Below are 13,117 nucleotides of genomic sequence, written 5' to 3'. Positions count from 1 at the left end.
GGGGGAAGCATTACCATGACGGAACGGCTGCATAAGTGACAGAAACCAAAACATGGGAAGAATCGCCCTGAGACAAACTTAAAAGAAGCGGAAGACGCCTCAGTGTTGTGAGGAGGAAAAAGATACAAGGGGCTGACTGTTTTAGTCTCATAACTCATATAATTCTGTAGATGCTTGTTTGCTTTTAGCCGTTAACTGTTAGCATGTCACTTCCGCTGCTGTTCCGTCACATTATTGTCCCCCCAAAACACGTTCTGTTTTGTGAGTTTTGTTTAGTTTTTTTGTAAGGTTTTTCTATTTTATTTTGTGTACTTTTGCAGAATTTTTGCTGGTGTTTTCTTAAGTTACACATTTGACCTTTCAGGGCCACCGTACTTTTTCTCATTGCTGCACTAATATCACATATTACGTGAGTCATATTAACCTTGCACTCCTTCCGCTATTAAAAACGTTTATATCGTTTTATGGAAATCACCTGGCCGCTAATTTAATTAGCTAGAAAGTTACTATAGCAAATGCCAATGCAATTAGCTATAACAGTTTACCCAGGAGTGTACTTTATATCATTATTTGTGGCCTCAAAGACAAACCCTTAAAAAGTTTCCTGTAAAGTTCTGATTTACTTGGAAAAGCCCCTGAAGGCTTGCTATTGATATATTTATGCATTTGAATCTCTTCAACAAAAGCAGAGGAAGTTTATCAGCTCACTGGACAATATTAGGATCTGCTTTTTTAACTGAGTATAAATGACAAACTGTTTAGCAGTGCAACCAAAAGTTCAGTTTAACATAAGAAGCAGGAAGAACTTATTACAAAAAAAAAAGACAAATGGCAATTTGAAGATGAGGATGTAGGATGCTTGTTACTTGTGAGGGAGGAAATAATGGAGAAAATGAACACTAAGACAAAGCATTGTGTGTTAGCCGTCAGTGGTCGTCTGGGTACAGAAAACAGTTCAAGGCATCTCTTGCACTGCTTCCTTTTAGGGATAAACAAAAAAGTGAATACATAATTCTGTATTTTAACAGGATTTCTAAAAAAAAATGCATTGACCTCCGACTGACACAGAGAACCACTGAGCATCTTTTATGTAATGGCTCTCAATGAGTTGGACCATAGCTTGGAAACCCATAGTCATCAAGGCCAGACAGCCATAAAGGAGATGCTTCTTACCTGCATTGAACACTGGGTCCCTCTGTTTGCTGCAAAGTAAACGAGTAAACAGACAGCTGTCAATCAGCACCCCAACTTTGGGTAAACCATCGCTACTGTATGTTTTAATTTGAAAGAGCCTTATAAGAAAAACCTTGTAGTTTCTGGTTTGCAAAACACAAACATTGTTATACATCTTAGCTTCCATGTGGCGCCGAATGGAGAAAAACTGATTCACTGCCGGTTCTGCCTAACCTGTCACTCCTTTTGCCGCTGGAGTTGCTTCCGGTGGATCCGGCTCGGGTTCGGTTGCCCTTGGAGTCACCTGAATCTTTCCGATTGAGTGTCCCCATTTGTTCATTAGAATTGGCTCTCCTCACAGTGCTGTGATTAAAAGGATGGAAGACAAAGTCACAAGAAATAGGTCACAAAACTTACCGGATGCTGCTTTTTCTGAAAATGCCATCTGGTAAAGTTTTCATCCAGATGTATACATTTTCCCCCCCTTAATCAGCTCAGATTTGTCCCCGTCTGGCACCTAGAGACAACCGGCCACTCACAAATAGGGCAAAGCTGGCAGACGGCTAAATACTAAGTAATACAGATTAATTTAATTCTGGATTAATTCATTACATAAATAAACCCTGCTTGTTGCTGCTTTTGCTGCATTACTACACAACTTAAGTACTAGAATAGCTTTATCCCCGCTCTACCTCCTGGCTGTGGCTCAGGATGTAGAGCGGCTGTGCACTAATTGAAAGGTTGGTGGTTTGAGCCTCCAGCCTGGATGCTGAAGTATCCTTAGGTAAAATACTGAACCCTGAGATGCTCCTATCAGAGTGTGTGAATATTATGTAATATTAGTATTACTGATTACAAGTAAGCAGTATGAGCAAAGTTGTTTGAGGAGATTAAGAACACCTTTCAGGACTCGAAGCATCTTTCTTAGAAGATTATTAAAGCTCAAACTTTTTGGGGCCATGCACCCCTTTCAGGCAAGGACATCATCCAGGGACACCTTTATAATGGTAGCATGAATAGAGATGTTCATTTACTCACGCCATCTCCATTCACTAGGAGGTCAAACTGTGCAGCAGCAGTAGAGGTTTGTTACACCTTGAGAATGGTTATCGGTTGTTAACCTGCAGAGGGTCCTTGCAGCCCAGTGTGAAGAACCACTGATCATTGGGCCTGCTTAGCAAACACTGCTACCTCACTAACAGCAAAACAGGAAAGTTGAGGACATCAGGTCCAATAAAAGTTGGGAAGAAGAAAGAAACAACTTTTTACAAAACCGCACAGTGCTGTTTCCTCAGAGTTTTACTGTGTTTACTCCTCTGTGATTATAATAACCACAGCATTTGCACAGACCTCTGTAAATCTGCATATTGGTGGTGCCGGCAGCCTGCCCATTCACAACAATAAAAAGGCTCCATCAGCAATCCAATGACCAGCAGGCCGAGTCACCTAATCCACCCTATGGGAGGAAAGTCTATTCAAATTCTAAAACTGGCCGGTGGCTGTTATCCCTTCTGGGATAACTTCTGTGTGTGTTTGTTCATTAAAGAAGAGAACAGGATGGAAAGAAGAGTGAGAGAAAGAGAGACACCGTTGTTTGCCGCGTTATCCCATGAGGAATCACAGTAATTGGACCACAGGGCTTTGAAGGCTGTTCTGTGTACACCAGTGCTGATGGGATTGTGATCAGTCTGCAGTTTAAGTAATCCCACACAGGCACAGCAAATAACACACACACTGCACCAAAGACTTAAAAAACATATGATTAATCACACCGAATAAAAAAAAAATTCATATAATTTAGTGAGCAATTTTAAAAACTGGAGATCGAGTTAAGCATGTGTTAGATCAGTTAAGCGCTGTATAAATCTACAGCATACTGTAACGTGGTGATAGTCTCACCTGAGGGGCAGATAGAGAATTCTGGAGGAACGAGACAGGGAGGAGAAACTGGACAGAGTGGCAGGACATAACATAGGTGAATGAGACATAAACAGAATGCATCACAGTGGGAAACGACATATAATCAGAGACAGACAATGAAGACAGGAAAAAGATGGGAAGGACCCAGCACAATACAGGAGACTACACGGAAGAGATATCTGATGAGAAATAACTCTATCTTGGAATACAACTAAAAACTAAAGACTTTAAGGGGTATAAGATTTGCTGCTATTGTGTTATCGGCGTTCACTCTATTTCCATCTTTAGCCTGACGTTGCCTCCACAGGGAAGATGGATTTGATTTTCCCTAACAAGTAGCAAGAGACCCATATGTCATATCTTAAGTTAACACTGATTCACAGCCATGCCAACATAACAAGTAAAAACAGTTGGGCTAATCATTAGTCTCCAGTGCCACTCATCATCCTTCAACTAAGAAAGTGCTGTTTCATGTCACGATGCCAAGCCTGGAACTAGACAACCCTAAAACTATGACTATTCAGGGTTGGATATATATATAATGAAATATACATTTAAAAAAAGATATTTTCAGTGTCAAAGCTTGAGCTCCTGAGTTTAATACTTCTAAAAGAGAGGCGGAGAAGCAGAGTTAACATTTGCGCGGACTCGAGCAGGCCCCTGCTGTGTGCCAAGCTTCATCTGATTTAGTTAATGTCATCAGAGAATGGGGAAAGGCGATTGTTATGCTGGCAGGCAAGATTGATAACCTGCACTCCATATTCACCTGTAAACGCACGGACGCACAAAGAACACAGAGCAGCAGATGATGAAAATGCTTCGTCTCCCTTTATCAGGGCTGTTAAATGTCAATGTGTGTGGATGATAAAAAGCCAGAAATGTGACGATTTATGGTTGAAATGACCTGGCGTGGCACAGGCAGACATGAGGGAAGAAATGTCGAGACACATAAAACTTCTGGGGTGAAGAACAATAAATCATTCCAGCGGTTTTAATGACGCTTGGGATTTTGTAGAAAAACAAGACAAAATCTGCTGACTCTGACAGTCCACACCTTCAAGTTGCTCTAAGGAAGCAAAAGGTTTCCAGAAATGCCGATAGCCTCCTTAAAATCGATTATAATGAACAGACAAAGAAGAGCAGAGGAAAAAAATGCTCAAATACATTTACAGTCATACTGGGTTTCCTTACGTCTTGTTGGCTGGCGCGCTGGTGTCCTTCCTGGATCCAGATCCAGATGGGGATGGCAGAGTCCCGCTGCCTTTCTTTGGTAGGACGGTCCCGTTGTTTACTGTGGGCCGTAACGGCAGGGTGGCGATCATTGGCCTGGCTGGAAGAAAGAGGACGACATGACGCGTTCAGAAAGAACCAGTATCAGAGTCAGCACCTGTAGTGTATTTAAAATAACGCTGTATGTACTGCCACCTCGGTTATTTGTCTACACATTCATTGAATTTGGAGTCAACAAACAATTAAACTCAGAATTCTTGATTTGAAGATAGTTTACTTTGCTTTTAGCTGAACTCTCAACATGTAAAAATTACTTTTTTCTTAGAGTGACCATGGGTTTGGGGAGGGTGGGGGTGGGGGGGCTTCCTGCTGGGGCAAAAGGAGCTGAGGATTGATAAGTCCTGGACACATGCCATGCCGAGTCAAACCATGCGCTGCCATGTCATGGATTTATTGAAATATTTCTTCATGTTTTTGTAGAAACACGGATAAATGAAATGTACAGTAGTGCTGGTTTTCCCAAAAATGCCCCCAGGGTTGCCACTGGCCTACTGTATAGGTTTATAGACACGTTTGTGTCATTTAATATACACAGTATATACTCACTGGTCATTTCATTAGATACACTTGCTCAACTGCTTGTTAACACAAATATCTAACCAGCCAATCACTTGGCAGTAGCTCAATGCATGACCTTGACTCATTGGTCGGTTTGAGAAACTGCTCATCTGCTGCGATTATGCCACGCAACCACCTTTAGTGTTACAGAGAATGGCCTGAAAAATAGAAAGTGTCCAATGAGCTTCAGGCTCCTGGGTGAAAATGCCTCATTGATGCCTGAGGTCAGAGAAGAACGGTCAGACTGCTTCAAGCTGATAGGAATGCAACAGTAACTCAACAAAGGCATGAAGAAGGAAACATCCCTGAACACACAACCTTGAAGCAGATGGGCTACAGTAGCAGAAGACCACACCAGTTACCAATCTTGTTAGTGAAGAATAAGAAACTGAGGCTACAGTTCACTCAGGCTCACCAACACTGGGCAAAAGATTACTGAAAAAGCGTTGCCTATTCCGCTGTGATATTTGGATAAGATGTTAGGGTCCTCCTTTGGGATGTGGTGGACGGGGAGATTCCAATTACGGATGTGCAGCAGATTCCAAATCAATATGGAATTGTTGGATTCATACCATTAAGGCAGCTTTGAAGACAAAATGTGCTCCAACCCGGTACTAGCAAGGGGTAACTAATGAACTGGCCAGTGAGCGTAGTTTGACTTTCAGGGTTTTGTTTCCCAAATGTAAATATAATTCCAATGTGAGGGTTCAGAGATGGGAAATAACTGCACAGTGTTTTATATCTTCAGGTTAAAAAAGAGGGAGAAGATTAAGTGATTATATATAAACAAGTAAACTAAATTTAAATGTAATTGTTTTAAAGGTTTCTCATTGAGATGGAATACAGTTTGTAGAAAATGGAGTGGTATCAGAAAAACTGACACACACACCCACCCACCGACACACACACACAATGCATTCAGGCAGCATAGACTAACAGATCCAAGCTGCAGCTTTATCTGCAGTGATAAATATTTAATAGACACTGCTTCATCCAGACACACATTGATACTCAGGCCTGTGCACACACTCCCTCTGTTATCTTTCATGTAGTAATTACGCAGCAGGGGCAAAACGAGGTTTGTAATTTTGTTAGCATGTTAAAGAAGACAAATGCGTGTGCTCCTCTGTGTACACGATTGTCCACATGCAGTCAGCCCGACTGGGTTAAACTTTCTGAATCAGATCACTGTGCTTCAGTCGAGGGAAAGCAGACTGCTGGTGGGGAACAATGAGTCCGAGTCATCCTCCACTTCCCCAATCAAACTGAAACTCCATCCGTCCAGACTCACTCCTGAGAATGGAGCTGTCAGCAGCTAAGAATCCTAATCTGCTTTTGCTTCATTACTCTAAAGCACATGTGAGGACTTGAAACACATGAAGTGCAGCTGATTTCCCATGCAGCCTTTATCAGCCTCAGGAGTGACAGCACGATTTCATGACCAAAGTTTACACATCTCCACTGAAAAATCGATGCATGCAGTATTGTTAAGCAATAAAAATGCAAAAAACATGTGAAAAAAAGTCTACCTTTTATCACTCTCTGGGGCTCGCTTTTTTAAAGTTTATGCAATGTTTTCAGCACAGATGAGAAGAGCATGCAGCTGTGTGACACCAGGTGGAGAGATCATCAGAGTGAGGCATTTTAAGGTTTAGCAACTGTGCCTTTGACTTATGATAAAACCATTCGTGAAGGTGAATCACATTCTGGACTTTGGAAAATAAACTGAGCCTGTGTCAGGGAGGTGTTGATTTAACTCTACACCTCAGCCGAATAGGTTGGGATGCTTTCTTATTCCTTTTCATTCCAGAGAGAGAGTTGTGAAAATCAATACAGCCTCTGTTCAGTGGGAAGCTACAGCCAGCAGCTAGTGAGCTTACCAGAAAGACAGGAAACAAAGGAGAACGCTAGCCTGGCTCTTATCAAACAAAACCTCATAAAACAGTTTTTGTGCTGACACAAATTCCCACAAAGATCTGTCTTCAAACTCGGATCACAGTGCAGTGAGCCGTATTGAATGCAACTGTGCATTTCCTGGTGAAATACTATATATTTAGGATAATAGTAGCAGGGCAGGCAGTGACACAATACCAGGTCTGGTTAGTGCAGTCAGGCTACACAGTGAGCCTACCTGGCTTCCCAACATTGCTGTCTGCTGAGGGAGATTTTCTCATCATAGCGGGGTCTATACATGTAAGGCAAAAGCATTCAACAAGACAACACAGTCCAAGAGAAGATGGGACAGGAAGGAGAGGAGAGCGATGAGTCAGATGAAAGAAAACTAGCGGGATTTGAAGATCAGCATCGACAGGTCAGAGTGGAAAAACAGACCCAAGAGTCCTGAAAAACCACGTGTGCAAGCCAGTCTGTGTGTGATGCATATACTATAATAGCAAGCCCCTAGGCTTTGTGCTGGACTGTATGTTACCTTTGGTGGGTCCTCTGCGTGCACCCATGGCCTGCTGCTCTTCAGACACATTGAGTCTGCGGACCACGTCAGCTAGAGCGGACTTGAGCAGCTGAATCTCATCCTCCTGCATCTGGACCCTCTGCTCCAGGGAGGCGATGCGGTCGGTCACCTCCATACTGCTGGCCGCTGACGCACTGTCATCTGAGGACGCAGTGAGCTCACGTTAGAAAACGCAGAAAACTAATGAGAAAAGTAAACAGTGGTTTTTCAGATAATGTCACATTATCAGTACAGGCGGCTACAACTTTCAAACCCTGAACTCACTTTTATCCTTTTATACTTTCAGCATCTTTGACTATGAAGACTGTTCGCCAGCCTGGTTTTAGTGTCTGTTCTCTGATCTTAAACTAACTTAACACATTATTACCACCTCTCCACCTGACACACTAATAAAGGCCAAGCATAGGCCACCAGGGTCCACTTCATTAATGATCTCACACACACACACACACACACACACACACACACACACACACACACACACACACACACACACACACACACACACACACGCACCTTAATGCAGGGTCTCCTCCATTAAGACTTTGATGTCACAGGGGTTTGATGAATTATTAATGTAAATCACTGCTGTGTTTTCCCTGCAGACTTGTAATAACAGCCTGATGCATTATGCATTAGAGAGCAGGCATCTGGTGATTAGACAGATCTGCAGCCTTGTTTCTGCTGGGAATCTGAGTTAGACCCCAACTGCTTGGTGACATTATGGAAATCGTGAAAAAGGCTTCTGACCTCTGTAAATAACATTCTCAAACAATGTAGCGCAACAGTGTCTCAGACAAACTGAAATGTGTTTGTTTTCAGACAATCTGGTGAAACAAAACGGGTGTGATGATGCTCTAAGGAAGCAAAAGCTGCTCTGCGGAGGCGTGAGTTCCCCAAATATTCACTTGTAGATAGAAATTCAGAAAAACTGCAGTATTTTTAGTTCCATAAAATAATTAGATAAATAAAAACACACATTTGGATCAATGACACTAATAACATAAAGACAACTTCCTACCAAATATGATCTAAATAGAACAAAGAGTCGTTAGTGAAATTGTAATACTTGATTATTAATTTGAAATAAATAATTCTTTACTCAAATTTAAATTTTCTTCCAAAATGAATGGCAAACATTTAAGCACAAATAACACAAAAGAGTGTGCGACTTTAGGACTGTCAAACTCCTTTTCTTACAATTTTACATCATAAGTATTCATAAGTGTATAATCCCATAAGATCCAACGAAGTCGCTGTAATCTAATTGTCAAAACATGCCGGAAAGGCAATTTCACCGATTTGTTTACAAGTGGGAAATTCCATTAGCGAGCAAAATTCACCGTTAGCTGGTTATGAATCGCTTCGGTCAAGGAGACCCTCGATTAGACAAGATGATGAACTGGCGCATTAAGCAGATGGGGCACGTGAAGCTTGTAGCATAAAATGGAAATCTGCATACGTACAGAATGGCTGAATCAAGCAATTACAGTCGACACACAAACACAGACTACAGCTGTGCACACGGCTACACATTACTGCTGACTTGAGATTTCCCTGAAAGGTTGCAATAATAATGCTAACTGTGTTTTGAGACTGGACTAACATAAGTATAGTGCTTAAAAAATTATTAGACCTTCTGTCAAAAAACAAGAAGACAGAAATATTTTAGCATTCGTATTCTATTTTTATCTTATTGTATATTTTTATTCTATTTTATTCTACTGTATATAGTATATTATTTTATTCTATTCTGTACAGCTGTGTACTGTATTTATTCTTATTGTATTCTAATTTTTGCGTCATAACTTTTGCACTGTCCACTTCCTGCTGTGACAAAACAAATTTCCCACGTGTGGGACTAATAAAGGTTATCTTATCTTATCTTATCTTATTTTAGAAATCTGTCAAAAACTTGTTTAAAAGTAAAAAACTACTGACCTCCACTTTTCATATCCACACCTGAGCCGGTGTTGTGCCAAAAAGTGATTGTCTGCCAAAAACTGATTTCCAATGTTTCTGTGTATTTTTTATGTGTAATATCTTTACGTATGTTCATAAATAGACTTCGGTGAACAGGGTTTACAAAGGGGTTATATAGAGAATTAAAACAATATCTGTTTTTCAAGTATCTTTACAACTCTCTGCTATTGTACTTACATTAGCCTGTGGCCATCTCCCTGTACAACGCATCCACTTAACACACTGTTTGCTGCTACAACTACACATGTTTCTTTTCCAACTATTTATTTATGAGTGACTTATGTATGTATGTATGTATGTATGTATGTATGTATGTATGTATGTATGTATGTATATATATGTATATATTGTACTATTCTTAGTTAGTGTATTGTCTGTCTTGTCTTAATGTTGGTTTAAAATGGAGCACTGTAACAAAAAATAATTTCCCCCAGGGATCAATAAAGTATTCTGATTCTGATTATAACCAATCCGGTCCTTTATCCCCACTTAAAATATTTTTACAGAAATATTGTAATATTTGCTGCCATGTCTGCTGTCCTCTTGGCCAACTTACTCTTACAAAAGACATTTTTAATGTTAATGAGATTTTTTTAACTGCATAAATAAAGGTTATATAAAAGTCACTGCCAAAAACTGATTGCGGCTTCTACCTTGTTACACGAATGTTGTTTGTGGCTCAAGATGACTTTATGTCATCCATGAGGGATGCATTTGACATATGTTTCACATATTATAGCCCAACAAGTTACTTATAGCAGTTTAAATACGAGCAATCAGTTTTTGGCAAATACCGGAAATCAGTTTTTGGCAGACAATCACTTTTTGGCACAACACCGGCACAGTCGACTTCTTTGACAAGTCAGGAATCGATCGAGTAGAACATCAAGCCTGTCCGTCCATTCTCTTCTGCTTAATAGGTGTTTATAGGCGTCTTACCCTGTTTACTTATTACATAAAGACCCTAAGTCTGAGTTTAACTGTTCTAATTACACAAATTAAAATGACTTTAAGTGGGAGATAAATATCTATGAAGATTCATGGCCACCAACCAACCAATGGTTATTTGTATGTTTACCTGCTAATGAGGAATAGAGATCACCAATGTCGTTATTATTCATCTTCAACCATGAGTATCTGTGAAAAGATATTTGAGCAAGCAACTATCGCCATGTCCAGAGTAGAGTGCTTACAAACACAAACAGAGTTAACAGAGTTGCTGACTTTAGAATTCAGGTCATGTGACAGGTATTTTTTATGGCATCAAAGCCTGTAACACACTTGATATAGGTATTATTTGTATGCACCTTCTAATATTTTCACCGCCTGGTGAGAATCCTATAATGAAACCCCCGCTGTGGAGAAATGGCATCTGATGAAAACTGCAGGTGTGCAATCTTTTACATTACACCGACAGCAGAAGCTTTACAGGTTCAATGAGAAATATGTCTGTCTCATTATACGCTCATACAGACAGATTTCTACTCCAAGGATATGCTTTCTTGTTTCATAAGCAAAATCACAATCTCGCTCCTTCTTTTCCACAGACACACACTGACAAAGCCTTTTCCACAGATCTTAATAACATTTAGCTCACCTGAGATTCTCTCTTTGAAGCAATCCTTGTTCATATTTACATGCAACAGTGTGTCACTGAGTGAACATCCAGAGATAACGCTTCTATTATCTGTCGAGCATCTGTCGTGGGTCTGCTCCCAACACTGACACAATGACAGTGTAATACCGAAGCACAATGACTGGCTGTCACGGCCCCGTTTCCACCCAGCCCTGTGCTACCATCCCAACATATGCCACTTTCTGCCTTGGTTCCAACATCTGGGCCGAGTTAACGCCCACTAACATGTTTACAGCTACAACCAGAATCGGAAAAGGTCAGACAAGTTTGTTTTCATATGGAGGAATATGTGTTGATGGCGTGATGCTTATGTGCCGACAGCGCGATCACACAGAGAGCCGATTTAGCTAAATTTGCTCAGCTCTGTCTGGGGCTCAGGTCACATGCCTTCTGCCCAGAGACTCAGTATCAGTAAGATGTCAATCTTCATTTAACAGCAAATCCATCACCACAAAACAAGATTGCTGCACCAGTGTGGTATTCACACCTGTCAGCCATCTGCTTAAATCACTTCATTTCTGTCAGTCTGCTCCAGCTTCTATCTGACTTTTTCTTTCTGTCCCTATTTTGTTATCTGGTCAATACCCGGCTGGGTCACAAATCCGAGGCGGATCTCAGAGCCCATCTGTCTGCTCGCCGTAATGCATTTTGACACCCTGCTCCCTATTACCTTCCTCCTGCAAGTAGATGTGATTCTGGCAGAACCAGCAGCCTGCTTAAGTGCTTGTCCATCACTGCAGCCACGGGGATTAAATGAAAAACGCTCTTCAGTTCATTTTTTTTACAGCTCTAAAATAACCCAACACTCCAGCTTGCATCTCCGCCTTATTTACTGACCTCACTGTCATCAATAATGAACACTGGAGGAGGAGGGCACACATGCTTTGACTCATTTCCCCTTCTTCTGGACTCGTGCTTTCCAAAGAATCGATACGCTAAAGGAGTAAAAATAGATGTGGAAAATGCTTATGACGAGCATAAAGGGGAGCAAAGCACAGCAGCCTCATAAATTCTGCAGGAGCCTTTTTAGCTGAGTCACTCCTTCAATATGTAAAATATGTAAGGATATGAATGCACATACAGACACGAGGAAGGGAAAAAAGACAAGGTTAGGGACATTCCCTTGGAGGAAATCTCATGCTAGCAGCTGTCTCCCCATGTGTTTGAGCACTCGTGCTCACTTTGCCAATAACCCGCTGACAAACAGAGTGATTGATGTCTGTTTTCTTTACTCTCAGCGGTGCAGAAGATCCAAACAATAAAGCTAAACTGATTTGATGGAAAGTTCAGCTGCCAGGTTAAGCTGTGCCACAATGGGAGGTACCGAAAAAGCCGCAACCAGTGTTTGCAGAGAACCACCAGATCAAAAGAGCGAGAGGCTGCAGGAAACAGGTTGTCACAACATTTTGACAACTATTCCTGTTTTTCAGGCAGAAGGGCAGATCTGATATCGCTGCAGCTTCGGTGCATCTTTTTGCTACTTGCTTGTGCTCCAGCTTGCCAGCTTTTTTTACCCCCCCCCCTTTTTAATTTCACAACACAGACGCACATAGACCAGGTGGTGTTACTGCCACAGCGCCAGTTCAGCTGCTCCAAATTGAGTCACACTTAATAAACAACCAGTCTTCCACATGATTCACTAATGGAGGTCTGGACTTTATCACCATTGAGCAGCACAAAGGAATTAAAGGAGGCAGCGATTTAAGGACAGGCATGAGAAATACAGAGCTAAATGAGAGAGAATAAAGGTGGGTGTGTGGCCGTGATCACAGAGCAGGTGGTGCTTTGACCTGAATGCTAATTTCAGTAAGCACTCTGATGAAACGTGGGTGTGATATTAGCATATTTTTAGCATATTTACCTTAATGTAGCAAATCAACATGCTACTTTGACAATTAGTTCTGAATTTCAGCTAATGATGGCACTTTGTTACTACCTCATGATAACTTAATGTCAACTTTCAGGGCACTTCAGCACAATACTAGAACTAAGTGGAAGACTAATAACATGTGTGATGATTATTTTTTTCTAATGTTATGCACAGTACAAGACAAGAAAAGTGTTGTGCTTAAAAGTGACGCATTTAC

General features: G+C 41.1%; 1 protein-coding gene across 8 annotated transcripts in view; it reads right to left on the bottom strand.

Annotated features, from left to right (window-relative positions):
- The window catches only part of eml1 (EMAP like 1), a 53,165-nt gene that overhangs the window by 15,026 nt on the left and 25,022 nt on the right, over window positions 1-13,117 (bottom strand). For 4 of the 8 annotated variants that reach the window (XM_085256219.1, XM_085256216.1, XM_085256217.1 and 1 more), the window contains exons 2-7: window positions 7,370-7,552; window positions 7,073-7,126; window positions 4,285-4,423; window positions 3,073-3,120; window positions 1,408-1,536; window positions 1,174-1,202 (exon numbers count right to left, since the gene is read on the bottom strand). In XM_085256219.1, the coding sequence (XP_085112345.1) occupies window positions 1,174-1,202; window positions 1,408-1,536; window positions 3,073-3,120; window positions 4,285-4,423; window positions 7,073-7,126; window positions 7,370-7,552 (582 nt within the window). The remainder of the gene's footprint in view (window positions 1-1,173; window positions 1,203-1,407; window positions 1,537-3,072; window positions 3,121-4,284; window positions 4,424-7,072; window positions 7,127-7,369; window positions 7,553-13,117) is intronic. The other 4 variants (XM_085256222.1, XM_085256224.1, XM_085256220.1 and 1 more) reach the window with 3 other exon arrangements.

Source organism: Mchenga conophoros, linkage group LG19, assembly GCF_057382185.1.
Source record: "Mchenga conophoros isolate Kocher_MC1m ecotype Shallow Benthic linkage group LG19, M_conophoros_male_GT1.1, whole genome shotgun sequence".
In the NCBI taxonomy this organism is placed as follows: Eukaryota; Metazoa; Chordata; class Actinopteri; order Cichliformes; family Cichlidae; genus Mchenga; species Mchenga conophoros.
The sequence above is the reverse complement of the archived record's forward strand: the minus strand, read 5'-3'. Positions and strand labels throughout refer to the sequence as shown.